Consider the following 27,107-nt stretch of genomic DNA (forward strand, 5'->3'; position numbering starts at 1 on the left):
AATCATCCCTCTGATTGACAGCTGGCTGCTCGCAGGGAGGCTGCTGACAATCAGTGTGATGTCGTCAGTCACGTCCCATCAAGAAGCAGAGCCAAAGAGAAGCCGCTGCTCTGTCTACGTGACTCATCAGGAGCCGCAGGAGCAGTCCATCACCGATCTGTTCTCGCAGACATTGAGACAGGCTGTTAGGAACTATCTGCCTTTTACTTTTAATATGTCCGTGTTCACACCACGAGTGCAGCGTTCAGGCCAAACCTCCTCTGGTCCTCAAAGCGAAGCTCATTAATGGCCGCCATAAAAATCCACTTCTTCTTCTTCTTCCGACATCATCCAGGATCAGATCCACAGATTACTGCTTTATACCAGAATCAGTGATTGTATTATTACATAGAATTATTGATGACGTTACATCTTCTCATCTTCTTCTCATTCAGGTCTCTACAATATCGGATCCTCTCAGTGAAGATCTTCTATAGAAGAGAAGTCTCCTCGACGGATAGGGACAGAGACAAGATGGTGGAGAGGATATTCCACCTCACCCTAGAGATCCTCTTCCGGCTTACTGGAGAGGTGAGAGATTCTGATGACGTCACATTACATCATTCTTATCTATGGGAATAACAGATGGACAGAACTGGAGAGGTGAGGACTCTGGAAATGTCTGGAGGGAGATTTATTAATGTGTCTCTCCATAACCAGGATTACACAGTAGTGAAGAAGACCTCTAGTGAGCGCTGTCAGGACCCTGTGTCTGAGGGATGGGGAAGACCCCTGAGCCCAATCATGGGGCCTCCACCTCACCCCCTGATACATGAGGACATCAATGACCAGAAGATCCTAGAACTCACCTACAAGATGATTGAGCTGCTGACTGGAGAGGTGACACTGCTGGGAATGCTGGGACATTATACAGTAACGCTATGGAGGGATCGGGGGATGACTGTATCATTGTATGTGTCAGGTTCCTATAAGGTGTCAGGATGTCGCTGTCTATTTCTCCATGGAGGAGTGGGAGTATTTAGAAGGACACAAAGATCTGTACAAGGACATCATGATGGAGGTTCCCCAGCCCCTCACATCACCAGGTAATAGACAGGACTAAATACACACGGCCTATAATTATCTGTATGTAAAGAATGAATTCAGCCCCTGTATGTGTTTCCTCCAGATCTATCCAGTAAGAGGACAACACCAGAGAGATGTCCCCGTCCTCTTCTTCCACAGGACTGTAAACAAGAAGACCCCAATGTTCCTCAGGATCATCAGGTAGATGGAGAGAAGGTGTCATGAGATCTCCCCTATGATGTGTAGACGGCTGTGAAGGTCTTGTGTTCAGTCTTGTTTTATCCACCAGTATTATATGTTTTATACTTGTGTAATGAGAACGGTGGAGATGGCAGGATTAGAGCTGATCATAGATGGGACTTCTCCATCTGTCTGTGACTTTTACAATATTTGTTTCAGGGTGAAGATCTGACCCATATTAATACTACAGAGACATATGTGAGGGGTGATGAGCGGTGTAAAGAGGAGATTCCTACATATGACCACCCAGGTGAGTAGTGACCACTAAATGCAGAGAAGTCACAGATCCTGTGGTCATTATATTATGAGTTTGATCACACAAGTAAGTGACGTGCATTTTACTTGCAGATAGATTTGATGCGTAATAAAACAAAAGCTTTTTTTTCACTTTTTTTGATTAACGCGTTTTGGCAGCAAATCTTTAATGCTCAGAGTTTTATTTGCTGCAGAAAGGCGCCATGTCTCCAATTGTAATGTAATTGTGAGTTGCCAGATTACAGCTGAATGTCAAGAAGAGAGCCGGGTCACACACAGAAGTCAGGCAGGTGGACATCTAAGATGGAGAAGCCAAGGTCAATATCTAGCAGCAGTACACGTCCCGGAAGAGCAGTCAAGTGAGAAGCCAAACCGTTCTGCGGTCAACAAGAAGTATGTAGGCAGATCAGGAAAGGGTTGAGAAGTAGGGTCAGGTAATTATCTGGTCAAAGCCCAGTTTTGATTCTCCATTGAACATTTCACTAGAAAAGATCAGTGACAATACACACAAAGGAAATAAACGTGTCTATAACAAAACAGGTGTAATTGCAATAATGTCCTAGGAGAAATACTTCATTTTCTGGAACAATTTTAATGGCGCCAACTATTTCAACCATGACTGTGTACAGAGAAATGTGAGACAATATAGAGATTAAAAATACAATTTATTAGATCGCAGTTGAAAACACATAAAAATACAAAAAGCCATTTAAGAGGGATCAATGTAATCACAAAAAACAATGGAATGAGGCATCTGGATGAGTCCTGGATAAGTCCTAAGCATACAGCCTTGAAGGGGTATTCCCATCTCCAAAATCCTATCCCAAAATATAGTAGGTGTGATAATAATAACAGAAAATACCTCCAATTAGAAATGTACTCCGAGTGTCCTGGGATCACCACGCTGACGTACCGACCTCCATCCCCTTACAGCAGAAGCACAAGGTGGCAGAGATAACATTCGTGACTGTGCCGCACACTGGAATGTTATTGTCGGGGGAGTTGCCAATTCGGACCTCGGCCCCCATGAGTGGCTCAGGGCAACAGTCCATCCTGTTGGTTATGGCGACGCTGGATGTCTTGTAGCTCTTGCCCAGGTCCAGCTTCCACCAGGGATCCTTCTCCAGGTTGGTGTGGGTGCAGAAGTCACTATTGAAGTCGGTGTCTTTGTTCTCATCGATGGCGTTCTTAGCCAATATGCTCCTGGTGGCATACGGATAGTCCGACACCTGGGAGGCCACTCCGGTCCTTGCTATGTTTGTGGTCCAGGTGCAGGAGCAAATCCCAGAGCCAGAACCACAGATCCCAGTAGAATCAGAGAAGATACAAGATTCATCCAGATTGTGCAGGAGCAGCTCCTGTGAGTACAGACTGCAGGGAATAGTCACTGATTACCAGGGAACCAGCATTTATCAGATGTGGAGATTACACAGGACCTTCACTTACATCTCCTGCAGGATGAATCTTGTATCTTCTCTGATTCTACTGGGATCTGTGGTTCTGGCTCTGGGATTTGCTCCTGCACCTGGAGCCACAAACATAGCAAGGACCGGAGTGGCCTCCCAGGTGTCGGACTATCCGTATGCCACCAGGAGCATATTGGCTAAGAACGCCATTGATGGGAACAAAGACACCGACTTCAATAGTGACTTCTGCACCCACACCAACCTGGAGAAGGATCCCTGGTGGAAGCTGGACCTGGGCAAGAGCTACAAGATATCCAGCGTCGCCATAACCAACAGGATGGACTGTTGCCCTGAGCGACTGATGGGGGCCGAGGTCCGAATCGGGAACTCCCCCGACAATAACATTCCAGTACGCGGCACAGTCACGAATGTGGTCTCTGCCACCTTGTCCTTCTGCTGTAAGGGGATGGAGGGTCGCTACGTCAGCATGGTGATCCCATGACACTCGGAGTACCTGTCGATGTGTGAGGTCGAGGTTTATTCAGACTCCAATTAGAAATGTGGTATAGTTCTCCTGATTCTTTGTCACTTACCCCATGTGCAGAGCATTGCAGTAGCTTAGGTATCCATAGTTATGACCACTAGCAACTAACTTGCAATGCCCTGAACATGGGGTAAGTGACATAGCGAATCAGAAGAACTATACTACATTTCTAATTGGAGATATTTGCTAATCTTATTTTTATTACACCTCCTACATATTGGTATAGTTTCTCGGAGATGTGAATACCCCATCTTACATGTTTTTATGGCGTGTATTTTTATCTGTTGCTGTAGATTGTAATGTAATAAAGCTTATTTTTAATCCTCCTTTTATTGCCTGAAACGTTTCTGCCTGTATGTATGTATAGAGAAATGTTATAAAATATAAGGAATTGATATAAAAAAATAATAAAATCAGATTTATTCTTGGCAGATGACTGTGGTGTCAAACCAGATACCCATGAAAAGCGTGCCATTATTCCAGCTATACCTCCAGCCCTTCAGAGCAAAAATCAATCATCTGAGCCTTTTCAATCCGTCATCTACTTGGATTCATCACAGACTGTTAAGCAAAATGAAAGCCAGAGAAGGGATGTCGAACATCAAATAATTCCCACAGGGAAGAAACCATTTTCCTGTTCAGAATGTGGGAAATGTTTTAAAACTAAATATAAATTGCTTAAACATCAAAGATTTCACACAGGAGAGAAGCCATATTCATGTTCAGAATGTGGGAAATGTTTTATCCAGAAACCAGATCTTCATAAACATGAAAAATTTCACACAGGAGAGAAGGCATATTCATGTTCAGAATGTGGGAAATGTTTTATCCAGAAATCAGATCTTCATAAACATCAAAGAATTCACACAGGAGAGAAGGCATATTCATGTCCAGAATGTGGGAAATGTTTTGAACATAAATCTAAATTGCTTATGCATCAAAGAAGTCACACAGGAGAAAAGCCATTTTCATGTTCAGAATGTGCGAAATGTTTCAGCAATAAGTCAAATTTGCTTAAACATTACAGAAGTCATACAGGAGAGAAGCCATATTCATGTTCAGAATGTGGGAAATGTTTTATCCAGAAATCAGATCTTCATAAACATCAAAGAATTCACACAGGAGAGAAGCCATATTCATGTTCAGAATGTGGGAAATGTTTTATCCGGAAACCAGATCTTCAAAAACATCAAAGAATTCACACTGGAGAAAAGCCATATTCATGTTCAGAATGTGGGAAATGTTTTATCCAGAAACCAGATCTTCATAAACATTACAGAATTCACACAGGAGAGAAGCCATATTCATGTTCAGAATGTGGGAAATGTTTTATCCGGAAACCAGATCTTCAAAAACATCAAAGAATTCACACTGGAGAAAAGCTATATTCATGTCCAGAATGTGGGAAATGTTTCACGCAGGGTTCATGTTTAATACAGCATATACAGTTACACAAAATAAAAAGGGATTAATAGAAGGACTTACTAGGCCGATCGCAGAGACGATTCAGTTTAGCTGGAGGGAAGCAGTCAAACGAACCGTTATGGAACAGGACCCCCGCTTACACAAATATGTATAACCCGGCATGAGTATAGATCAATATTCGGCCTGATCTTTTATGCCGACAGGGGCACTGCCCACACACTCCCCTGTGATGACCTCACGTGGGCTGGTCTCCGCCCTTCTTGGTTTTATTAAATCTCTAATTTTCTGCGATAACTCCTCACTGGTTGATCGCAGAAGTTAGCAAGTGATGCCATCTTTTTTATTGCAAATTTACCTGTGACGGATCAACCCCGTACTCCAAGATTTTGCCACATGGGGGTTGTCGTAGCGCCTATGCAGCTAATGGGACATAATGTTACAAAGTGGGGTGAATATTGTGGATCACATATTGTTGGACATTTTGTGATGTGACCAAAGCACTCCTGGCCCCCACCTTCCTGTGCTCACTTAGCAGTGGCAAACAGACAATGTGCTGATTAATGGGTTGTTGCCTAACTGCTGTCTGGGAGCCTACTGTGGGTATTATCTGGTGAGAACAATGGGTGCTAAATATAGCCTGTGTGATTCTCTATAAAACCTGCTTGTAAGAATAAAAGTTTTAGTTCATCTTGGAGACACAGTGCGATAGTCATATTTTATATATCCCAGTGTAAGAAAAGCCTTTCCATGTCCGGGGCCGGCAGAAGAAGATTGGACATCTGCGGATGGGGTAACTAGCTCCCGTCACACTGGTGGCAGCGGTGGGATGCGGTCCATCTTCTTCAGGAACCAAGGACTGAATGGAAGATATCTACCGGAAGCTAAAGAGGAATACTTTGAAGAACCTTGTGGAAGCTCGAGGGTTAACCGCCAGCAACAAAACAAAAGCGGATTTGATAGCAGCCATTATGGAGCTCGACAATGCAACAACCTCCAACGGGAACGTGGAAGAGACTGAATTCCAGAGGGAGGTAAAGAGCAGACTGGCACTTTATGCTCCCAACCCGGCAGTACAGATCATAGATAAGGTGATGGCTGATGTGCGTACTGATCTGGATAAAAAGATGGAGATGGAGAGGACAGAGCGGATGGAGCTAGCCAGGATGGAGATGGCAGAGCGGACCAAGATAGAGCTAGCCAAGATGGAGATGGCGGAGCGGAGACAGGAGATACAGCGAGCTGGGGAAGCCCTGGCTTCCTCCCCGGTACCAGCAGGGGTAAGCCACAAAATGATCCAATACAATGCCTTCCGACAGTTGGGGGAGGCAGAGGAAGACATTGATGGCTTTCTGCAGGACTTTGAGCGGCAGTGTACACTTCATAAAGTGGAGCCGGAGGATTGGGTCCAGATTCTGGCCAACAAGCTGACAGGCCGGGCAGCGGATGCCTATCGCACTGTATCGGATCAGGACTGTATGGACTATAAGCGAGTCAAAGAAGTGATCTTGGCCCGGTATGCTCTAACACCAGAGGCATACCGTCAAAAGTTCCGCAAAACCACAAAACGGGAAACGGATACCCACGCTGAATGGGCCTGTAAACTATGGCAGTCACGCTTACAGTGGGTACAAGGTAGCAAAGCAGACACGAAGGAGGACGTCCTACAGCTCATCATGTTAGAACGATTCTTTTACTGGGTTAACTCCCGAGACGCAAGAATGGCTTCGGGACTGACCGATGAACATTATGATGCCAGGAGGGCCCAATTGTCAGGGTCCAAAACTGTCTCAAGGGGCCCTCCCATGGGTCTGGAGGCCCCTAAACCACAGAAGCTTGGCGGGGGACCCACCAATACCCCGGCCTACCAGAGTCCTCCTGGGGTGCGATGCCACACCTGCCATCAACTGGGTCACCTGCAGAGACACTGTCCCAACCGGACCCAGCGCACCCAGTGGCCAAAACCGGAAACGACTACCTTCAACCGGGCCGCTGTACACTGCTACCAAGACGAAGCCGACCCGGCATCGGTGGCTATGGCTGAAACATATCCTGTCACTACCCGGAGACAAGCTCGAGCTGCGGAGGCGGAATCACACTCGGAGGAGGCCCAGGTAAGACACTACAGCTCTTCTCGTATTCCCATAGCCAGACACATTTCATGGGACACCCCAGCAGAATTTAGGAAGGAGGTACTAGAGGATCCCTCATTGCAGGGGTATCGCGGGAAGGCACAGGAGGGAAGAGGGGTACTGGAAGGTGAACAGTTTATATGGCATCAGGGACTCCTCTACAGGGTTACCGGGCAAAAAACCAGACAATGTGAACTGAGGTCTAAGATGGCAGACATACAAGAAACAGAGGCATGTTCACACTAGCAAAAAAGAAGCAAGACAAAAATATATCTCATACCCTACCATAATTATATATAAATGTAAAGCAAAGTTGCATAATAAATATAGGGTACTTAGTGAACTATTTTTGATCAAAAAAAGTATACAAGCCGTCCCACCAGCGGCAAGGTGACCCTAAATTGGGACGGTACCTATACTGCCTATATTAAAAACCTTACTGTATATCAAAGTTGAAGTAATGCATATAAAAGGGTAGACAAATAGGACCGGGTCCCAACTCCAGACCACCTAGGCCCGTGGTAAGCTACATATATACCAATCAGCTCAACAAAGGGCATGCCACACCCTTAAATTGCACAGAATGCAAACAAGTCAAAAAACCAGACAATGTGAACTGAGGTCTAAGATGGCAGACATACAAGAAACAGAGGCATGTTCACACTAGCAAAAAAGAAGCAAGACAAAAATATATCTCATACCCTACCATAATTATATATAAATGTATATAAATGTAAAGCAAAGTTGCATAATAAATATAGGGTACTTAGTGAACTATTTTTGATCAAAAAAAGTTGGGACCCGGTCCTATTTGTCTACCCTTTTATATGCATTACTTCAACTTTGATATACAGTAAGGTTTTTAATATAGGCAGTATAGGTACCGTCCCAATTTAGGGTCACCTTGCCGCTGGTGGGACGGCTTGTATACTTTTTTTGATCAAAAATAGTTCACTAAGTACCCTATATTTATTATGCAACTTTGCTTTACATTTATATATAATTATGGTAGGGTATGAGATATATTTTTGTCTTGCTTCTTTTTTGCTAGGGTTACCGGGCAAACTCACTCAGGGACGAGCCCCACTGTAAAACGACAGCTGGTAGTTCCCAAAAAGTATAGGCAGGAGTTGCTGCGAATCTCTCATGACATACCCTTGGCGGGGCACCTCGGAGTCAGCCCCACCAGGCATCATCTGACACAAAACTTCTTTTGGCCAGGGTTATTCCATGATGTTCGTCAGTACTGCCAGACCTGTGACAGTTGCCAGCGCATTGGCAAGAGGGGAGATCGCTGCAAGGCCAAATTACACCCCCTTCCCATTGTGGAGGAGCCATTTAGCCGAGTAGCGGTCGATCTGATAGGGCCGTTAGCCAAACCCAGTCCATCAGGGAAAAGGTATATATTGACAGTGATAGATTACACCACGCGGTATCCAGAGGCGGTTGCCTTACCTAACATACTGGCAGAGACGGTGGGGGCTGCTCTGCTCCAGGTTTTCTCACGGGTTAGATTTCCCCGGGAGATTATCTCGGACCAGGGCACCCAATTTACGGCAGAGGTGACCAGCCAACTGTGGAGACTGTGTGGTGTAAAGTCCATTAGAAGCGCCCCATACCACCCGCAAACCAATGGGTTGTGTGAGCGCTTTAACGGAATGTTAAAACAACTCATTGGGACGTTCACCCGGACCTACAGGGACTGGGAGAAATTCTTGCCGCACCTCCTGTTCGCCTATCGGGAGGTGCCCCAAGAATCTACGGGGTTCTCCCCATTTGAACTGTTATATGGGAGGCGGGTGAGGGGGCCCCTAGACTTAGTACGAGAACTCTGGGAAGGGGAGGAAACCATAGCAGGAACCCCTATCGTGCCCTTCGTGCTGGAACTCCGGGACCGCCTGCAGGAGTTGACTCAGGCTGTGTGCGTGAACATGCAGGCGGCCCAACGGCTCCAGCGCGTATGGTACGATCAGAGGACTAGAGAATGCACCTTCGAGATAGGACAGAAGGTCCTGGTACTAGAACCAGTTAGGCAGAACAAATTCCAGGCCGCATGGCAGGGGCCTTACCGGGTAGTGGGGAAAATAGCCGACACCACCTTCAATGTCGCCGATTGTGACGACCCCAGGGTTATCCGCATGTTCCACGTGAATATGCTGAAGCCCTACCGGGAGCGCCCTGAAGAGGTAGCTTCCATCTGCGCACCCGAAGCAGAGGATTTAGCCGAACTCCCCTTACCTGATGTCTTAGGTGAGAGGACTCAGTCGAAAACCTGGGACCAGGTACACTTAGGAGAAAACCTAGGGACCCGGGAGAGAGAGCAGGCCGAGACATTGCTGAGGCAGCGTCAGAGGATGTTCTCAGAGAGACCGGGGTTCACCCGACTTGCACAACACAAGGTTGAGACACAAGATCAGACCCCCCTGAGACAACCCCCCTTCCGCGTCCCGGAGTCTGTATGAGAAGGGATGCGACAAGAGATACAGGAGATGTTGCGTTTAGGGGTCATTGAGGAGTCAGATAGTCCCTGGGTGTCCCCTGTAGTGTTAGTGCCTAAGAAAGATGGGACTACCCGGTTTTGGGTAGACTATCGCAAGCTAAATGAGAAAACTGTGACAGATGCGTATCCCATGCCGCGTGTGGACGAGTTGTTAGACCGGCTGGCTGGGGCAAAGTATTTGACCACCATCGATCTATGCAAAGGCTATTGGCAGATTCCCCTAAGTCCTGATGCTATTCCCAAGTCTGCATTTGTCACCCCGTTTGGCTTATTCCAGTTTTGGGTTATGCCATTTGGGATGAAGAATGCCCCCGCGACCTTCCAGAGGCTGGCTGACCGGCTTCTGGATGGTCTCCAGGACTATGCTTGTGCCTACCTGGATGACATCGCCGTCTACAGCGCGACATGGGATGAGCATCTAAATCATCTAGAGACAGTATTGGATAGGATCCACAAAGCCGGACTCACCCTGAATCCCAACAAGTGTCACGTAGGCAAAGCAGAGGTGCAGTATTTAGGACATTGGGTGGGGGGTGGAAAACAACGACCGGAACCCGCCAAGATTGAGGCCATAGCCAAGTGGCCCACCCCACATGCTAAAACCCAAGTCATGGCCTTTCTAGGGACAGCAGGGTATTATAGGAAATTTGTCCCTAATTACAGCAGCATTGCCAAGCCCCTCACTGATCTGACACGTAAGAACCTCCCCCGCCAGTTAACTTGGACCCCCGAGTGTGAGGAAGCCTTCCGCCAGCTAAAGGACGCTCTCACAAATACCCCGATATTGGCCGCACCCGATCCAACTAAATGTTTCCTTGTTCACACGGACGCATCTATGTTTGGGTTAGGGGCAGTACTGAGCCAAGTTGGGCCGGACGGCCAAGAACACCCAATAGCTTATCTGAGTCGGAAATTACTGCCTCGAGAAGTCAGCTATGTGGCCATCGAAAAGGAATGCCTGGCAGTAGTATTTGTAAATATATTTGTATGGAAGATAGTATTCCCTCATAACGGATCATAACCCCCTGGTATGGCTTAATCGGGTCTCCGGGGACAATGCCAGACTACTACGGTGGAGTTTGGCGCTACAACCGTTAGACTTCACCATCCACTATAGACCCGGCAAGCAAAATGGTAACGCCGATGGACTAAGCCGACAAACTGACCTGCTACCAACCTCATAAATCGTGGACCTCCTCCAGCTGATCCGTCGGGGAGCAGACTGGGTAGGCCGATCATGTCCGAGAAGGGGGAGGATTGTGACGGATCAACCCCGTACTCCAAGATTTTGCCACATGGGGGTTGTCGTAGCGCCTATGCAGCTAATGGGACATAATGTTACAAAGTGGGGTGAATATTGTGGATCGCATATTGTTGGACATGCTGTGATGTGACCGAAGCACTCCTGACCCCCACCTTCCTGTGCTCACTTAGCAGGGGCCAACAGACAATGTGCTGATTAATGGGTTGTTGCATAACTGCTGTCTGGGAGCCTACTGTGGGTATTATCTGGTGAGAACAATGGGTGCTAAAAAATAGTCTGTGTGATTCTCTATAAAACCTGCTTGTAAGAATAAAAGTTTTAGTCCATCTTGGAGACACAGTGCGATAGTCATATTTTATATATCCCAGTGTAAGAAAAGCCTTTCCATGTCAGGGGCCGGCAGAAGAAGATTGGACATCTGCGGATGGGGTAACTAGCTCCCGTCACATTACCTTTACTTAGAGACCACACATTACATGACTCACTGTCCGTTATTTTCATTTTCAGAAAGGCTCTAACTTGCTTCTTTAAGAGTGGTCTTGGCCAGTTTTGGATTGCATCTACTTTACTGATCTGGGGTTTGATCTCGCCTCTACCTACTACATATCCTAGTTATTTGGCCTCTTTATTTCCCATGGCAAAATGTTTTCAGATTTATAGAAAACCCTGCCTTCCTGAGAGGATCAAACGCCGCCTGGACCTTTTGCAGGTGACATCTCCAATCTGGGCTGAAGATTACGATATATAAAGTATGATGCAGTGTAATTCTTACGGATTGCGAGGATCCAGTCCATGGCACTCTGGAAGGTGGCCAGGGCTCCCTGCAGACCAAACAGCATCCGGACATATTGGAAACATCCGTCGGGCATAGAGAAGGCAGTCTTCTTCTTGGCTTCTTGTGACATGGGGATTTGCCAATATTTCTTAGTTAAATCCAAGGTGGTTATGTGGCGCCCCTGAGAGTTCAGTCGCCACAGGGGTACTGCACTTCATGGAACGAGGTGTGGTATCTCCTCTCCGAGGTAAGGATGGAGCACCACACAGGACCCCACCACACATCCAACACTACACACTCCCATTCTGAAGGGGGTTTAGAGCACAATGTGCTGCCCCGGTCCTGAATGGAGGAGTAAGGGGGGAACCAAAAGTAGGGGGAACCTTGTAGTGAGTAGGGTGGAGGAAGCACTTTACGGTTACACTAATACATCCATATAAATATGGATGCCATCTTTAATACCGGGTCTTTTGTCGCAGTTCCCTGGAGGTGACAGTTAGTACAAGCTGCAGCTGCCTCAAGATGCTGCTATTCCCGGTCTCAGGCCTTGAGATTGGGGGCTGGGGCAGAGTTGAGTTACAGCTGGCTGTGTCCTATGTCTTAGTTCACACCAGAAGGCCTAGGAGGGGAGCAGAGGAGAAGAGCTCCACAGGCGAAAGGATCTCAGGGGATGTGGACGGAGCGGAGTCGCCACCTGCTACCCTTATTCTGGCCCCGCCAGAGAGACTCCTGCCGCAAGAGGGGGTACCGGTCCCCGATTATCTGACTTTGTACTCCAGGTCTCTGTCAGAAAAGTCCGGAGGCTGAAGTGGATCCCAGGGGGAATACGGATGGAGCAGAGTCGTCACCTGTATCCCCTTAATCTGCGTCTATCCAGAGGGACCCCAGCATTACGCCACGTTTACACCCCAGTCACCAATAAGGGACCTAGGCGGTCCGGGGGCTACAAGCCACCTTCAGCGGACATTGCGGTGCCCGTACGGGACTTAGTAGGGGCACGAGGCGGTTCTAGTACAGCAAGTGAGAGGAACACACTGGTGCTGGGGTTTTGTCTGGTGCACCCGAGCTACCCGGAGTGAGCTGAACCCCATCCTGGTGGCCGCAGCGCGCCGTGAGGAACAAAGAGATGCTTTGTGGCTGAAAACAAGTCTACCGTGAGTAAAACCTGGATGACTTCATACATCGCCTCTTCTCTCTCATTTCTGCGCGGCACCGCACCCACCATTCCTCTGCACTGCACTTCTACTCTGCCCTGAGGCCTAGCTCCACCTGCGGGGAGCTATTCCATCCCAAGCTGCTAGAACACCGGCCTCAGAGGACTGTCGCAGCGCTGGTGGTCCTCAGCAGAAACCACAGGAGGCGTTGCAGACAAATAACCACTCATCCACTACCCTATATTTTTAATGTGTGCTCCCTGGCCACGGACCGGGCCAAGGCCACGACTGCATCCCCCTCTGCCACCGGCCCGCAGTCCGAGTACACCTTTCCCAGGGAGGGCTAACGCTACCTGAGTAGTAGTGGGTCACACAGTTGTATACCTTGCCAGCCCACGTCTCACGATCAGGTCATCGACACACGGCATCTGATATGCGTTGAACTTGGACTTCATTCAGCTTCCTATAATCGTTACAGAACCTCCATTCGCCATCAGGTTTTGGAACCAGGACAATAGGGCTAGACCACCCTCTCTGATTCCTCAGTGACTCAGAGATTCCTTGGAGAATAGCTCTCGCCAGGCCTCAGGAATTAGATAGGGCTTCAAGTTCACCCGCACATGGGATTAAATCAGAACCTCATGTTCTATGACCTTTGTACAAAAAAGCAAATCTAAGAACAGGTCCCTGTTCTGCTGCAACAACTCCCGCACTGCTATTTTTGAGCCTTCAATGGCATCTTTGCTATTATGACTCTTTCAACATCTGCTTCAGGCTTGTCCAGAAAACACGGAGTTTCAACTGGCTCCCTATCTTGCCACCTACGTACACTTGGTACAGTTTTAGTCTTCCTGGTTATTATTATTAATTAATATAGTGCCATTAATTCCATGGCGCTTTACATGTGAAAAAGGGGTATACATAGCAGACAACAAGTACAATAGTTTAAACAAAAACAAGTCACCGACTGGCACAGGAGGCGAGAGGACCCTGCCCGTGAGGGCTCACAGTGTAGAAGGGGTGGGTGAGGATACCGTAGGTGAGGGTACAGCTGGTCATGCAGTGAGGGTTACTGCAGGTTGTAGGCTTGTCGGAAGAGGTCGGTCTTCAGGTTCCTTTTGAAGGTTTCCACGGTAGGCGAGAGTCTGACGTGTTGGAGTAGAGAGTTCCAGAGTAGGGGGGATGCATGGGAGAAATCTTGTATGCAATTGTGGGAAGAGGAGAAAGGAGCAGAGTAGTGAAGGTGGTCCTGTGAGGATCGGAGGTTGCATGCAAGTAGGTACCGGGAGACTAGGTCATAGATATATGGAGGAGATAGGCTATGGATGGTTTTGTATGCCAAGGTTAGGGTCTTGAACTTGAGTCTCTGGGCAATGGGGAGCCAGTGCAGGGATTGGCAGCGGGAAGAGACAGGAGAATAGCGGGGGGACAGGTGCATTAGTCGGGCAGCAGAGTTTAGGATAGATTGCCGGGGTGCGAGAGAGTTAGAAGAGAGACCACAGAGCAGGAGGTTGCAGTAGTCGAGGAGAGAGATGATGAGGGCACGCACTAGTGTTTTTGCAGATTCATGGTTGAGGAATGTGCGGATCCGGGAAATATTTTTGAATTGGAGTCAGCATGAAGTGGAAAGGCCTTGGATATGAGGTTTGAAGGAGAAATTAGAGTCAAGGGTTACCCAGAGGCAGCGAGCTTGCGAGACTGGGGAGAGTGGGTGGCCATTGACTTTGATAGATAGGTCAGGAGGGGGGTTGAGTGAGATGGTGGAAATATGATGAATTTGGTTTTATCCATATTAAGTTTTAGGAATCTAGCAGAGAAGAAAGATGAAATAGCAGACAGACATTGTGGTATTCTGGTTAGTAAGGAGTTGATATCGAGTACAGAGAGGTAGATCTGTGATGAACCTTGCAGTTCACTTCACCAAGCTTCTCTACCACCTCATAGGGGTCTTACCATTTGGCCCAAAACTTACTCTCCACTGTGGGAATTAGTACAAGGACTCTGTCCCCGGGCCTGAACTGCCTCACCCTGGCTGCCCAGTTGTAGACCCTAGATTGAGCCCCTTGTGCCTGGAGGAAATGTCCTTTTATTATGGGCATCACCTTCGCAATCATCTCCTACATTTTGGTGACATCCTCAATGATGCTCCGATGGGGCGTAACCTCGGCTTCCCAGGAATCCTTTGCTATATCAAGGAGACCCCTTGCATGTCGACCATATAGTAGTTAAAATGGAGAGAATCCGGTCGAGGCTTGTGGAACCTCCCGGATAGAAAACAACAGATACGGGAGGAGACAGTCCCAGTCTTGACCGTCCTATATGACCTTCTTAAGCATACTCTTCAATGTTTTATTTAACCTTTCCACAAGGCCGTCCATCTGGGATGGTACATGGATGTCTTCAGTTGTGTAATTTGTGGGCCTTACACAGTTCCCTCATCACCTTACTCATAAAGGGTTTTCCTTGGTCGGTAAGTATCTCCCCCGGTAATCCGGTCCAGGATAAAATGTGTACCAACTCGTGGGCTTTACTTACCACCGAGGAGTTTCTCAGGGGAACCGCTTCAGGGCACCACGTAGCATAGTCAAGGATGAACAATATGTATTGATGCCCACAAGCAGATTTAACCAGGTGATGGACCAAGTCCATGGCAATTCGCTCAAACGGCACTTCTATGATGGGTAATGGTACGAGGGGATGTCGAAAGTGAGAGGAGGGGGCGATTATCTGGCAGGTGGGACAGGACCTGCAATACTTTAAGATTTCCTGGTGACAACCAGGCCAATGGAACCTCCGCACAACCTGTTCTAAAGTTTTATCCACTTTTATCCACATCCAAATGGTCAAGACATGTGAATGGACCATGTCCATCATCCTTCGTCTACATGGTCAGGGTACCAACAATTGCTCCACTATTTCCTCTCTGACCTTAATAACGCTGTACAATAACTCCCCACTCAACATAAAATAGGTAAACCTGGTGTCAGCCCCTGGCTCTTGCGCTATACTGTTTAAGACGGTTACATTATTGAATGCCTCCTTTAGCATTAGCTCCCTATCAAGGGCGGACCTAACATTTTCACTAGTCACCCCTACATCAGGTATGTTGGCCCCAAGGGACACTACCTTGTCATCCCCCACAAGGACACAGAAGGGAAACCCGTCAGACTCTGAGTGTGGTGACAGTTCTTTAGGGGCGACCCGTCTCTTAATCGAGCACTGTCACCCTCCCCCAAAAGTCCCAAAACAAACAAAAGTCCTGGCCTATAATAATGGGGTGCAGTAAGTCCTAGACCACGCCAATCTCGTGGGACTCAGTACCTTGGCCCATTCCAATGTCCACTCTCGCCACTGGATAGCCTTTAGCATCCTCGTGAAAGCAATTGACGTCAACCTTCTTTCCAGGGATCAGCTGGAGAGGAAATGTGGCCCTCACGAGGGTCAACAAACTTTCTAAGCCTAGCAGTCCAGTCACTTGCCGGCCATTCCCGATTACGGGACAAGCTTGTGGCCCCTTGTTGCGTGGAAAGATCGAACTGCAAACTGGATACACATAGTATGAACAGTGGCAACCCAGGCTACAGTCCATCTGCTCGGAAGTCAGGGGACAATGGGGGGCTATATGGCCTGGGCCGTGATATTTCCAGCATATATTGCCAGCTGGGACCTTTGGTATAACCTCCCCTGAGCCTTTTGACCTTGGACGCCCCACCCCTTTTTGAGGGTCCCCAAGGAACCATCGACCCCGTGATATCTTTCGAACAGTCTGACCAGGTCATCTGCATTCCGGGGATCCCCCTGGGCAACCCAAGTCTGTATTGGCCTCGGAAAGGAGTGCACAAACCGGTACATTACCACTCGCTCTACCATCTGCACAGGGGTAGAGGTCTTTGCCTGCAACCATTTTTGGACGTGGTTCAGCAAATCAAACACTTGGTAGGGAGGGGGTTTGTCACAGTGATATGCCCAGCGGTGGACACGTTGTACCCTGGCAGTCATTGTCACTCCTAAGCGCATCTTTTAAGGCTAAGTCAGAGTAGGCCTTCTGGAGCTCCCCCATTAAGTATTGCATCAGCACATTGCTCTGGCGAGAGTTTCTCCCTCTCGGCGAATCTTTCAAAAATGGCCTCTGTGTCATCACCCTTGGTCATTTTCTGCAGAGCTCTCCTTACTGCCTTCTGGATGGAGAAATCAGCTGACCTTGGAGTCGAAGCTGCCGCCATGCCACGAACCTCTGTTGCATAAGCAGCTTATTTGTCTTCTGTTGCGCCAGCTGTTGTCGGTACTGCTGCTACAGCTGGGCTTGTACCAGGTGTTTCACTAGGTTCTCCATGCTATCTGACGTTATTTACTGGCTTATGGCCGCCTTCACTGGGGGCATGCAGTACCTCTGTAGTAGTTACACATGTTCCCTAGGAACGCTGCCCGCAATTCTAACACCAATTGTGGGAATGCTACTCACTTGGGTGCGTGGTGAGGTAACACGGGAACTGTTTCCATTTATATGTCCTTGCTGGGTTATTGGTTCTTCATAAACCACATCACAAGCATAGGAAAATAAACGGCCTTTCAATGGAGGCAAAGCAAAGTAAACCGTTCCAACAATGACACTTTAGAGACAGTCTAGGACAGGGGTCTCAAACACGCGGCCAAATGTGGCCCCTCCGGCTGCTTCTTGCGGCCCGCAGGCAAATAGACTCCGTAATGATTGCGGCTCTCTCCAGCAGCCGCCGATATCAGCGCTGTAGTGCAGTATATGGCCGTGCAGAGACCGGCTCTGTGCACAGCAATATCAGTGCCAGCCTATCAGAGGCCAGCAGCTGACATCTGCGTCCCAGCGCGGCGGCGTATGACGTCACTGACATGGGCAGATGTCAGCTGCTGGCCTCCGCGCGGCAATACACTGCACTACAGCGCTGATATCGGCGGCTGCTGGAGAAAGCCGCGATCGTTACGGGGTCTGTGCCTGCGGCCACAGGTGCAGAAAGGACGCTGAGGGAACGGAGGACAGGTGAGAATCTTTTTTTAGTTTTTTCTCTGTCATGCGAGATACAGCACAGGGGACCTGTGCTCAGTATAGGGGGGGGGCACCATGCGCAGTATGGGGGGACGGGGACCCTGAGCGCAGTATGGGGGGGCGGTGACCCTGAGTGCAGTATGGGGGGACGGGGACCATGAGCACAGTATGGGGGGGGGACCCTGAGCGCAGTATGGGGGGATGGGGACGGGGACCATGAGCGCTATATGGGGGGGGACCCTGAGCGCTGTATGGGGGGGGGGATCCTGAGCGCTGTATGGGGTGGGCTGGGACCCTGAGCGCTGTATGGGGGAGGGGGCGGGGACCCTGTGCGCAGTATGGGGGGGCGGCCCTGTGCGCAGTATAGGGGGACACCTGGATGGGGGACATGTCTGCAACATGGGTACCTGGATGGGGGACATGTCTGCAACATAAGGACCAGGATGGGGGACCATGTCTGCAATATGGGGAACCATGTCTGCAATATGGGGGACCTGGATGGGTGACCATGTCTGCAATATTGGGGGACCTGGATGGGGGACCATGTCGGCAATATGGGGACCATGTCTGCAATATGAAGGCCATGTCTGCAATATGGGGGACCATGTCTGCAATATGGGGGACCATGTCTGCAATATGGGGACCATGTCTGCAATATGAAGGCCATGTCTGCAATATGGGGGATCTGAATGGGGGACCATGTCGGCAATATGTGGGACCATGTCTGCAATATGGAGGACCTGGATGGGAGACCATGTCTGCAATATGGAGGACCTGGATGGGAGACCATGTCTGCAATATGGGGGACCTTGATGGGAGACCATGTCTGCAATATGGGGGACCTGCATGGGAGACCATGTCTGCAATATGGGGGAGCTGGAGGGGAGACCATGTCTGCAATATGGGGGACCTGGAGGGGAGACCATGTCTGCAAGATGAGGACCAGTTCAAAAGGTGTATAGAAAATAAAATGGTATCACTAAAAATGTCACTTTGTCATGCAAACAATGCGGCCCCCCAAATTAAATGTTTTTCCGTGTGCGGCCCTTATACCCAGCTGAGTTTGAGACCCCTGGTCTAGGACAACCACCTCTGTGATACATAATTCCCATCAACTATGTGTCCGAAAGCCACCTTACATCATCTTAGACCGAACAAGGAGTTAATGGCTGAAATACATACAAACATGTATACAGCCATAGTGAGGTAAGTGAAGGTGCATAGAAACTGACAGCTTCCTTCATGCACGTACACTCCCATCATCATTCGTCTTAGTGACCAGAACTCGCTCTATTCAGAGGGTGCAGATAGATAAATCGGGATACTCCTCTCCGTACACCTCGTACACACGCGGCTCCGCTCCGTACACCTCGTACACGCGAGGCTCCGCTCCGTACACCTCGTACACGCGCGGCTCCGCTCCGTACACCTCGTACACGCGCGGCTCCGCACACCTCGTACACGCGCGGCTCCGCTCCGTACACCTCGTACATGCGCGGCTCCGCTCCGTACACCTCGTACACGCGCGGCTCCGCTCCGTACACCTCATACACGCGCGGCTCCGCTCCGTACACGCGCGGCTCCGCTCCGTACACCTCGTACACGCGCGGCTCCGCTCCGTACACCTCGTACACGCGCGGCTCCGCTCCGTACACCTCGTACATGCGCGGCTCCGCTCCGTACACCTCGTACACGCGCGGCTCCGCTCCGTACACCTCGTACACGCGCGGCTCCGCTCCGTACACCTCGTACACGCGCGGCTCCGCTCCGTACACCTCGTACACGCGCGGCTCCGCTCCGTACACCTCGTACACGCGCGGCTCCGCTCCGTACACGCGCGGCTCCGCTCCGTACACCTCGTACACGCGCGGCTCCGCTCCGTACACCTCGTACACGCACGGCTCCGCTCCGTACACCTCGTACACGCGCGGCTCCGCTCCGTACACCTCGTACACGCGCGGCTCCGCTCCGTACACCTCGTACACGCGCGGCTCCGCTCCGTACACCTCGTACACGCGCGGCTCCGCTCCGTACACCTCGTACACGCGCGGCTCCGCTCCGTACACCTCGTACACGCGCGGCTCCGCTCCGTACACCTCGTACACGCGCGGCTCCGCTCCGTACACCTCGTACACGCGCGGCTCCGCTCCGTACACCTCGTACACGCGCGGCTCCGCTCCGTACACCTCGTACACGCGCGGCTCCGCTCCGTACACCTCGTACACGCGCGGCTCCGCTCCGTACACCTCGTACACGCGCGGCTCCGCTCCGTACACCTCGTACACACGCGGCTCTGCTCCGTACACCTCGTACACACACGGCTCCGCTCCGTACACCTCGTACACACGCGGCTCTGCTCCGTACACCTCGTACACACGCGGCTCCGCTCCGTACACCTCGTACACACGCGGCTCCGCTCCGTACACCTCGTACACACGCGGCTCCGCTACATCCACACTGTAAACCCCTCCTGACCCCACACATAAACTTCAGCTCATCCAGCACCATGACAACCAGCACAGCAGAGTCCTGCATCCACTGAGGCCCCTGATCATGTGACCCCTGACTCCTCCCCTCCTGTGACCTCATCACAGCTCCTGGGCGCACAGAGCAGCCATCTTCCTTCCATTTAGGATCCTGTAGATTCAGTCGTTCTCATCATTATCTTCCATCTTCTAGAAAATTTACCTTAAACCTTAGTGGATGGAGAAGGAGAAGAAGAAGATGGTGGAGAGGATATTCCACCTCACCCTAGAGATCCTCTTCCGGCTTACTGGAGAGGTGAGAGATTCTGATGACGTCACATTACATCATTCTTATCTATGGGAATAACAGATGGACAGAACTGGAGAGGTGAGGACTCTGGAAATGTCTGGAGGGAGATTTATTAACGTGTCTCTCCATAACCAGGATTACACAGTAGTGAAGAAGACCTCTAGTGGGCGCTGTCAGGACCCTGTGTCTGAGGGATGGGGAAGACCCCTGAGCCCAATCACGAGGCCCCCACCTCACCCCCTGATACATGAGGACATCAATGACCAGAAGATCCTAGAACTCACCTACAAGATGATTGAGCTGCTGACTGGAGAGGTGACACTGCTGGGAATGCTGGGACATTATACAGTAACGCTATGGAGGGATCGGGGGGATGACGGTATCATTGTATGTGTCAGGTTCCTATAAGGTGTCAGGATGTCGCCGTATATTTCTCCATGGAGGAGTGGGAGTATTTAGAAGGACACAAAGATCTGTACAAGGACGTCATGATGGAGCTTCCCCAGCCCCTCACATCACCAGGTAATAGACAGGACTAAATACACACGGCCTATAATTATCTGTATGTAAAGAATGAATTCAGCCCCTGTATGTGTTTCCTCCAGATCTATCCAGTAAGAGGACAACACCAGAGAGATGTCCCCGTCCTCTTCTTCCACAGGACTGTAAACAAGAAGACCCCAATGTTCCTCAGGATCATCAGGTAGATGGAGAGAAGGTGTCATGAGATCTCCCCTATGATGTGTAGACGGCTGTGAAGATCTTGTGCTCAGTCTTGTTTTATCCTCCAGTATTATATGTTTTCTACTTGTGTAATGAGAACGGTGGAGATGGCAGGATTAGAGCTGATCATAGATGTGACTTCTCCATCTGTCTGTGACTTTTATCATATTTGTTTCAGGGTGAAGATCTGACCCATATTAATACTACAGAGACATATGTGAGGGGTGATGAGCGGTGTAAAGAGGAGATTCCTACATATGACCACCCAGGTGAGTACTGCCACTAAATGCAGTGAAGTCACAGATTAAAAAAAATTGTGTTACATGTAATAATCTGTGTCCTGTCCGGATTTGTAATCTTTATATTAATTGTTTATTAACCCCTTACTGACAATGTCAGTAATAGTACGTCCCTGTGCCCTGGGCCTTATGGCTAACACCCGGTAATATGTGCCAGGAGCGGTCCCACAGTGGCACATTAATCCCCAAAATGCTGCGATCGAAGTCGATTGCAGCATTCCGGGAGCAAGGGAAGGTAACCCCTCTTACCTTGTATCCAGGATCCCGCGCTCTCTCTGCTGGGTCTGGTAGTTGCCATGGTGACCTGATGTCATCATGACGACATCCGGGTCACCAGGCATCAGCAAGTTAGTTAGATCGTTCTCAGTGCACGTTCTAACTAACTTGTGCCAGTGCAGGACTGACAGCCCGCATAGCACAGAGATGCTCCTGCACCTCTATGCTATGCAAGTGATCAGGCTGCAAAAAGTGAAAGTCCCATAGTGGGACAAAGTGTAAAAGTAATTAAAAAAGTGCTAGAAAGTGGGTAAAATTAAAATAAAAATTGCAAAAATATTAAAAAAATGAAAAATAATGAAAAAATAAAAATAGTGTACCCATAAATAAATATTATTATAAAAAAAAAAAAACATTAAAAGTACACACATTTGGTATCGCCACATCCGGAACGACCAGACCTATAAAACTGTCCAACTAGTTAACCCCTATAGTGAACACGGTAAAAAAATAAAAAAACGAAGAAAAAAATGATGCTTCATCATCATACCGCCAAACAAAAAATGAAATAAAACGCGATAAAAAAGACGAATGTAATTAAAAATAGTACCGCTGAAAACGTCATCTTGTCCTGCAAAAAACAAGCCGCCATACAGCTCCATCAGCCGAAAAATAAAAGTTATAGCCCTCAAAATAAAGCGATACAAAAAAATATTTTTTTCTATAAAATAGTTTTTATTGTATAAAAGCCCCAAACCATAAAAAACTATATAAATGTGGTACCGCTGTAAACGTACTGACCCGAAGAATAAATTTTACCACACGCGGAATGGCATAAAAAACAAAAAGCAATTTCTGAATTGTTGGTTTTTGTTTATTCTGCCTCCCAAAAATCAGAATAGAAAGCGATCAGAAAATGTCATGTGCCCGAAAACGGTACCAAGAAAAGCGTCAACTTGTGCCGCAAAAAAACAAGCCCTTGTATGACTCTTCAGCCGAAATATGGAAAAATTATTTTTCTGCCCTTTAGGGTGTGACAGCTGCCAAATATAGAAACCCGATATGAATCTGGTATCGCTGTACTCGCACCGACCTGAAGAATAAAGTTGTCTAATCACTTATACCGCACGAGGAACGGTGTAAAAAATAAACTCTAGAGTTAGGCTTGTGCTAGGGTTAAGGTTGTGCTAGGGTTAGGTTTGTGTTAGGGTTAGGGTTGTGCTAGGGTTAGGATTGTGTTAGGGTTGTGCTAGGGTTAGGTTTGGGTTAGGGTTGTGCTAGCGTTAGGTTTGTGTTACTGTTAGGGTTGTGCTAGGGTTAGGATTGTGCTAGGGTTAGGGTTAAGGTTGTGTTAGGGTTAAGGTTGTGCTAGGGTTAGGTTTGTGTTAGGGTTAGGGTTGTGCTAGGGATAGGATTGTGCTAGGGTTAGGTTTGTGTTAGGGTTGTGCTAGGGTTAGGGTTGTGCTAGGGTTAGGTTTGTGTTAGCGTTAGGGTTGTGTTAGGGTTAGGGTTGTGCTAGGGTTAGGTTTGTGTTACTGTTAGGGTTGTGCTAGGGTTAGAGTTGTGCTAGGGTTAGGGTTGTGTTAGGGTTAGGATTGTGTTAGGGTTGGGGTTGTGCTAGGGTTAGGGTTGTGCTAGGACTGTGCTAGGCTTAGGGTTGTGCTGGGGTTAGGATTGTGTTAGGGTTGGGGTTAGGGTTGTGTTGGGGTTATGATTTTTTTAAAAGTAAAGAAAAAAATGATGACTAGTGTTGAGCACAAGTGCTCGCTACTTGAGCTTGCATCGGGTGCTCGGGTATGCACCAAGTATAGCGGGTGCTTTAGTGACATGCTCGAGTTTCTGCCCCATATGCTTTGCGGCCAAAAAAACCTTGCGGGGATTGCTTGCCATGTACGAGCGATCCCCACATGTTTTTTTTGGGTGTCTAACAACCGTGAAACATGCGGGGCGGGGACTCGCACATGTCACTCAAGCACCCGCGATACATGGTGCATACCCGAGTACCCGATGCAAACTCAAGTAGCGAGCACTTGCACTCAAGAGTAATGACAACTTATTCAATATGATGACCTAATGTTATCAAATTCTGTGTCGTACCTCTGGGTTCAAAATGTTCACCATACCCCTTGATAAAATCATTAAGGGGTCTAGTTTTCAAAATGGGGTCACTTGGGGGGTTTCCACTATATAGGCGCATCAGGGGCTCCCCAAACGCTACATGGCGTCCCCTCTTGATTCCAGCCAATTTTGAGTTCAAAAAGTCACACAGTGCTCCTCGCCTTCTGAACCCTGCCGTGCGCCCAGCGTATTTTCTCCATATATGGGGTATCTGCGTACTCAGAAGAAATTGCACAACAGTTTTTGGGGTCAATTTTCTCCTCTTACCCCTGTGAAAATAAAAAAATTGGAGCTAAAAGATAATTTTTGTGGAAAAAGTTAATTTTTTTTTATTTTCACAGCTCTACGTTATAAACTTCTGTGAAGCACCTGGGGGTTCAGGGTGCTCACCACACATCTAGAGAAGTTCCTTGAGGGGTCTAGTTTAAAAAATGTGGTCCGTTGTGGACGGTTTCCACTGTTTAGGCACATCAGGGGCTCTCCAAACGCGACATGGCATCTTCTAATTATTTAAGCAAATTTTACATTCAAGAAGTCAAATGGCGCATCTTCCCTTCCGAACCCTGCAGTGCGCCCAAACAGTGGTTTTCCCCCACATATGTGGTATCGGCGTGCTCAGGAAAAATTGCACAACAATTTTTGCGGTCAATTTTTTTCCAGTCATCCTTGCGAAAATAAATAAATTTGGGTCTAAATTAACATTTTTGTGAAAAAAAGTTAAATGTTCATTGTTTTCTTCCACATTCCAAAAATTCCTGTGAAGCACCTGAAGGGTTAATAAACTTTTTGAATGTGGTTTTGAGCACCTTGAGGGGTGCTGTTTTTAGAATGGTGTCACTTTTAGGTATTTTCTGTCATAAAGGCCCCTCAAAATCACTTCAAATGTGATGTGGTCCCTAAAAAAAAAAAAAAATGGTTTTGTAAATTTTGTTGGAAAAATGAGAAATCGCTGGTCAACTTTTAACCCTTATAGCTCCCTAACAAAAAAAAATTTTGATTCCAAAATTGTGCTGATGTAAAGCTGACATGTGGGAAATGTTATTTATTAACTATTTTGTGTAACATATTTCTCTGATTTAAGGGCATGAAAATTCAAATTTAGAAAATTGCAAAATTTTCTAAATTTTCTGACAAATTTTCAGATTTTTTTTCCACAAATAAACGCAAGTCATATCGAATAAATGTTGCCACTATCATGAAGTACAATATGTCATGAAAAAACAGTCTTGGAATCAGTGGGATCCGTTGAAGAGTCCCAGAGTTATTACCTCATAAAGTGACAGTGGTCAGAACTGTAAAAATTTGCCCGTTATTAACGTAGAAACCACCCTCGGGTGTAAAGGGGTTAAAGAATACTGCCACTTAAATGACTTTTATGTTACACCGACATGGATACTGTTCTTGTGGCAAGTGCTGCAGGTCAAAAATATCTGGAATGACTTGGTAAACTTAAAGCGCACCTGTCAGCAGGATTGTGCTCCGTAAACTACATACACTGTCTGGTGGGTGACATTACACTGGTTAATACAATACCTTGGTTGATGAAATCTTGTGGTTCTTGTGTAATCTTTACTTTCAGTTTGGAGATAATGCTATGCTTTGGGGCAGTCTATGGGGGGTGCTCTATCTGGTGCGCTGCTTACATATTCATCTGTATGCTCTTATGACAGCTCACTGTGCCTTCACTGACCTGCCTCCTATTTTACCTAGGCCCGAACTACTAGATGTGACGCACCCCCTGGGCCGTGGGGTACACGGTGTCGGGCTGGTCGTTGCTAGGGGAGATGTCACAGTGGCGGTGACCCGGTCCGTGACCCAGGGCGGTCAATCAAAAGGGGAATATTTATTTACAGGGGATTTATAGTTCTTAGATACAGTTCGTGACGCCACCTGTGGTATGCGGCTAAAGGGAGCCGCCGCTGCGGAGCAGGTCCTCTGGAGGTGTTGGTAATGCAGCAGAGTTGGTTCAGCTCTCCACAGGTAGAGCGTAGCTCCAGTGCAGTGTAGATGTTGCTGTTATGGTGTAGTGCAGAGGATGGCGCAGATAATGATCACAGAGACAGTAAGGTGCAGTCCTTCAGGGTTTACTCACGGTTTCTTAGACTTCCAGTTACCAGTACTAGAGTAACTTCCCACGGCGTTCTGTGCTTACTCAAGGAGGGGTTCAGCAAACTCCCAGGTCTCTCCGGAGTACGTAACGGGACCCCCTTCTGTGTCTTCCTTCTGGCCGTCTCCCTGCACCTCGCACCCAGTGTCTCAGGCCAGTGGCTGCGGACCTTGCCGGGCGACGTCTTCTCTGTCCCCTGGGTCCTCTATGGCCACCTTTCTGGTGATTAGATGTGGCTTGTGGCTACAGTACCTGAAATACTGCAGCCTCTGGTTTCCTAGTTGAGGCTTAAAGAACTCTGCTAATTTAGGGACCTGACCCCTCCACCTGCTGGCAGATTCGGGCGTATGGGTGGCCTCCAGCACTATCTGTACCCCTGGGGTCCCTTCCACATTCCTGGAGCCTTTCCTGCTCCTCTCTCTCTCTCTCTCTCCAGCCTTGGGCCTCTCTGGCTAGGCCCTCCTCCAGAGCAGAGCTCCTACAGAGCTCCTGCTCCTCTCACTGTCCTCCTCTGACTGAGCTGATCTCTTCAAGATGGCTTCTCTCTATATACTATCCCTAACAAGTGCTCCCCTGAACTTCTTCCTCCACCCACACCCACTACATGGTTCCCGATCACTTTGGTCCCCCCCCCTCCAGCCAGGGACAGGGCTCAGCAGGAAGCGATGCATCTTGCCCCTCCTGCCGGTCTGGAGTAGTGTAGTGTTGGATGCAGGTGTTAGGGTCCCGGGCAGTACTCCTTCCTTACCTGAGCGTGAGATGCAGTACCTCTGTGGCGACTGAACCCGCAGGGGCGCCACAGATGCATTATGTAAAATATAATTGATGAATTATATAAAATGAATTGTATCGATCACCCATGACAGCACTACGAGAGAGGGGATTCGTCCTTCAAGGACAGGATACCCACAGACTTAACAGGGCAGCACCTCTCCCACAGATCAGTTGTTTTCCTGTCCTTGATGAGTGAATCTTTGTACTGGAAGATCATTTTCCCAGGCCCAGACGGACGGTTCAGGCAGCGGTATTTTCCCTGCCTTGGCCAGTGCAGGGTCCCTAGAAGCGCCACAGTGGGTCCAGGAGGACTTTAACGGT

General features: G+C 48.5%; 4 protein-coding genes across 4 annotated transcripts in view; all 4 read left to right on the top strand.

Annotated features, from left to right (window-relative positions):
• The first annotated feature begins 285 nt into the window (after window positions 1-285).
• On the top strand, window positions 286-2,924 carry LOC141197722 (oocyte zinc finger protein XlCOF8.4-like). Its single transcript, XM_073662806.1, has 5 exons — window positions 286-371; window positions 435-570; window positions 700-879; window positions 962-1,085; window positions 2,830-2,924. The coding sequence occupies exons 1-5, from the start codon at window positions 286-288 to the stop codon at window positions 2,922-2,924; spliced, it is 621 nt and encodes a 206-aa protein (XP_073518907.1).
• Window positions 2,925-3,018: 94 nt separating this feature from the next.
• Window positions 3,019-3,468, top strand: LOC141197770 (fucolectin-1-like). The gene has a single exon (XM_073662860.1). It carries the CDS (start codon window positions 3,019-3,021, stop codon window positions 3,466-3,468), a length of 450 nt encoding a protein of 149 aa, XP_073518961.1.
• Window positions 3,469-3,486: 18 nt separating this feature from the next.
• Window positions 3,487-27,107, top strand: part of LOC141197723 (uncharacterized) — a 32,418-nt gene continuing 8,797 nt past the window's right edge. The window contains exons 1-2 of the mRNA XM_073662807.1: window positions 3,487-3,490; window positions 3,943-4,957. Of these exons, the coding sequence (XP_073518908.1) occupies window positions 3,487-3,490; window positions 3,943-4,957 (1,019 nt within the window). The remainder of the gene's footprint in view (window positions 3,491-3,942; window positions 4,958-27,107) is intronic.
• On the top strand, window positions 20,393-20,968 carry LOC141197771 (oocyte zinc finger protein XlCOF29-like). Its single transcript, XM_073662861.1, has 2 exons — window positions 20,393-20,555; window positions 20,685-20,968. The coding sequence occupies exons 1-2, from the start codon at window positions 20,478-20,480 to the stop codon at window positions 20,955-20,957; spliced, it is 351 nt and encodes a 116-aa protein (XP_073518962.1). The 5' UTR covers window positions 20,393-20,477; the 3' UTR covers window positions 20,958-20,968.

The sequence above is a fragment of the Phyllobates terribilis genome, unplaced genomic scaffold (assembly GCF_046119375.1).
Source record: "Phyllobates terribilis strain yellow unplaced genomic scaffold, ASM4611937v1 Scaffold_86__1_contigs__length_6382490, whole genome shotgun sequence".
Taxonomy (NCBI): Eukaryota; Metazoa; Chordata; class Amphibia; order Anura; family Dendrobatidae; genus Phyllobates; species Phyllobates terribilis.